The sequence below is a fragment of the Cyprinodon variegatus genome, unplaced genomic scaffold, assembly GCF_000732505.1.
Source record: "Cyprinodon variegatus isolate N-32 unplaced genomic scaffold, C_variegatus-1.0 Scaffold534, whole genome shotgun sequence".
Lineage (NCBI taxonomy): Eukaryota > Metazoa > Chordata > Actinopteri > Cyprinodontiformes > Cyprinodontidae > Cyprinodon > Cyprinodon variegatus.
The window spans coordinates 115,234-119,031 of NW_015150987.1; the positions used below are offsets into that span (position 1 = coordinate 115,234).

A 3,798-nucleotide genomic window follows, 5' to 3' on the forward strand; every position below is an offset into this window, starting at 1 on the left:
TACTTCAACGGAAGATTTCCAGAGGGATATGCAGAGCAAATCCATCTGGCGGAGTCAGGTTAGCTCAGACCGCCACATACCGGCGGTGCTCTGTGACTGGGAATCCCCAGCAGCAGCTGCCTCAGGCCTGGTCGACTCTTCGCGGTTTTCAGCTACTGTTAATGGCTGCTGGAATTAGATGTTAGCATTTTTCAGGTACGTAATCCAAACTGCAGGCACCAGGAAAACAAAATTGAACATATTTTGCCGGCAATATTTTACATTTTAAGTAAATTTAGGCGTTAATAAACAGTTTCAGAGGAGTGATCATAGCGCTCTGCATCAGCAGCGCTGTGTCTGACTCCCTGCCAGCTCCCAGATGAGCTCCTCTGATTGGTTGATGAGGCGTGTCGAGCAGCAAAAGTTAAATTTTTTAAACTCCAGCAGCGGCTGCTGCTTTTGCAGCGCATCAGATGCTCAAAAGCTAATGATTCGCTGCTTGAAACACGCCGCATAACCTTTTGATGCGCGTCAACCTTTGACTTTGCGTGTAAACTAGCTACTTCTGCTGCCTGTAGCGTGTGCGGTCTGAATGGGGGGGGGGCAGGTACAGCATTGGAACTATCAACCTGTCTTTCAGGGACAGACTTGCAATTGGAGATTCTGTAGTTGGAATCACCCGAGGCAATTCCCATAATGAAGCATCGAACAAACATCTCTTTACCCGAACTTCACCAGCAGCGTAGATCAATTCAAAGAAAAACAACCGACCAGGAAACAAGTGAAGCACCGCCTACATACCTGTTGCACCTGCTGTTGCAGCTGAAGCTTCTGGGCGTGGTCCAGGTGGAGGGAGGGGCCCGTCTGGCCTGCCACAACTAAAATTGAGACCGCGGGCTGAGGGGGGGTACAGGACGAATCTTTGCTGGTGTTACAGAGGTGGTTGGTGGTGTCCTGCAGGGCTCTCCTCTGCTGCAAAGCTTCGTACTGTTTCCGGACCGTCTGCCTTCGCTCCGTTAGCAGCCCGGCTAACGGAGCCTCGAAACTACAGTTAGCATCACAGATAATTAAACAATCAAGAAGTGCTTGCAACAGCTTACAGATTTAATCCAAACAAGAATAAATTAGATCATAAAAAGCAAAAGATTTATTAAACTTTCTACCAATGGAGATAAAAGGCAATCACCCACTGGTGTCCAGTGTTTTCCTCTTGGCTAATTTCTTCTATTGTTATCTTTAGTGAAAGAAGCAGCCGAGGAACTTGCTCTTCCTCCTGACCCAAACGGTCACAGCACTTCTCTGCTGAACCGTCCCTACAGGAGGATTGGCTAGGACCCGTGGGTTACGGTTTCAGAACACTCTTCAGTGTGGAAGTCAAATGAAGTTAGAATGAGACCAAGAGCTGTGAGGAGTCTTTAAAAGGAAGCTGTGTTGCCTGTGGAGGTTCATGCATGCAGCTACAGCAGGTCAAGCTGTAGATGAGACCAATGGGATGTGAAAATGCTGAAAACTCACTCATCTGAGATAAGATTGTTTTCCAGTGTTTATTTTTGTTTATATGTTTTTCTTTAAGGCAGTTCTACAAAAGCAGAGGAGTTTTATCCCACCTCTTAGAGATTATCAAGAAAATGAATCACCCACAGCTAGATTAAACCTCTTGGTCTTTCTACTGCAGAAACAGATCTAGGCGCTGCCTCAGGGTTAAGGCGGTGTTCTGTCAGATGAGCATACCCCGTCAGACCAGCATACCCATAGTTAATACCCATTTATCCCTTTAGTTTTATACAGAAAACACACTTTAAACTACCTCAATGGGCATGTATCCCTTTAGCAATGTAGAAAAAGCAAAATGTATAACTTACTTTTTGGTGTTTTTTGAAGCGCATTGGTGATCTGAACTAAAAAAAAAATATTTTTTTGTACATGACTAAAGGGATCCACTTAAATCTAATATCTTGCGTGTGTGTATTGACTAGAGGTGTAAATAATCAATTTCTTTCGATGCATCGATCCAACAGCTGACGATCTGATGCATCGACATGTCAGCAAGCGTATCGATTCATGTTTTTTCTTCTACGGTTTATTTTTTCCATTTTCTCCTGGATGCAATTCTGACTCGCTTTACTGCGGTGGTGCTAAAACTTTTCCAGCCGCCGCGGTGAACCGCAGGGAGGCGACCCGGCCATAGGCTGCTGTTGAATGGGATCCTACTGTCGGCGCACCGCTGGTATGTGGGGGTCTGAGCGGCTCCGACAGAAATAATATTGGAAGGCAGGATGGTAATCTGGATGAACTGACTGCAATGATTAAGTTTTCAGGTGGATTTTCTCACTTAAAAACATATTAAAACTACTTTATTCCCACTGATCACAGCAAATATAGCTGCAAGGCAAAGAAAGGAAAGAGTAGCTCCGCCCAACGCGCGTCAGACACACTTCTCCACAGTACAGCCAGAGCAGCAAAGCTGCTTCAGCCGCGCATCAGAACTAAAGTTGTACAAGCAGCAAAAATGAAGCAGCAGACGCGATTTTGCTGCTCCTGCTGCATCCGGTGTGAACGTAGCATTAGAGTGACCTACGATGACGATGGAAAGAAAGTTGTGGATTAGAGAGAGACACAGTGCAAGCATTGTGCAACATGTTTTGTTTAAGCTAACAGCAACATGACCCAACATGTCAGGCTAACAATCAACATATACCGAACCGAAAACCGTGACCACGAAACCGTGAACCGAACCGTGGATTTTGTGAACCATTCCAGCCCTATTATATATATATATACTTGAAACATTGTCTAGCCTGTAAGGTAAAAAAAAAATTACCCAATTACTTGAATCGTGGTATATTCATGACTATAGAAAATAATTGAATCATTGGGTCAGGGAATTGATAGTGAATCGAATCGCCATGATGGGTATGATTCACACCCCTGGTATTGACTATGGGTACGCTCATCTGACAGGATAGCGGCATATTTTTAGATAAAATCTCCCTTCCCGTTTGAATTAAGTAACATTTTAGATAATAGATAGTTTTCTATCGATCTTCACCATCAGTTAACTGAGTTTAGTTACCGTAACGCCTGCGGGATATTAAACTTAGGGGCGGCAGCTGATGGGGACTCCTGCTCCTGCTCCTCCTCCTCCGCTGGAAACTCTTCTTCCTGAAGCTAGAGTAAAAAAAATAAATAAACAATCAAAATCACCTATCGCCAAGCTTTATGTTTGGGAGAGAAAAAAATTGCAGAAATTATAAAAATGAATCTTAAACCATATTAACTAGAGCACAACATTACAGTTACACAAAGAAGAAGGAAAACCACATCTAGAACAGCTGGAGCGAATCACAGAAACTAACTCACGGTTTCAAAGAGTTCCTCCAGCAGCTCGTTCACCTCCTTCTCTGAAAAAGAAAGTATAGTTCAGAGGGAAACCTTCACCTTCTACTCCAAACTCTGCTTGGTAACACCTACTGGTGATCTGGACGGCTCGGTCTGTTCTGTAGTCTTCCAGGTCTGGTTCGTCAAGGTCCTCCAGAAAATTATACTCAGGGTCGTCGTCATCCTCAGCTTCATCTAAAAATAAATTAGAGTTAGAAAAAGACAGAAGATAAACTTTTGCCACAAGATTCAGCTAACAGGGACTCAGCTAAAGGATGGTGCTTCATCCAATCTGGTCCAAGTTTTAAACGACATTGAAAATACTCCTTGGTCTGCACAAAGTCCCATGGAGGTGACAAGGTCTACGTGACTACGCTTCACGTAAAGGAACTCTCCAAACTAGGGCTGGGCGATAATTCAATAACGATATATATCGATCGA

At 44.0% G+C, this 3,798-nt stretch overlaps 1 protein-coding gene across 1 annotated transcript in view; it reads right to left on the reverse strand.

Moving 5' to 3' along the window:
- The window catches only part of LOC107095277 (GON-4-like protein), a 41,546-nt gene that overhangs the window by 22,530 nt on the left and 15,218 nt on the right, over positions 1-3,798 (reverse strand). The window contains exons 11-14 of the mRNA XM_015391295.1: positions 3,451-3,552; positions 3,340-3,380; positions 3,053-3,147; positions 781-1,024 (exon numbers count right to left, since the gene is read on the reverse strand). Coding sequence (XP_015246781.1) covers positions 781-1,024; positions 3,053-3,147; positions 3,340-3,380; positions 3,451-3,552 — 482 coding nt within the window. The remainder of the gene's footprint in view (positions 1-780; positions 1,025-3,052; positions 3,148-3,339; positions 3,381-3,450; positions 3,553-3,798) is intronic.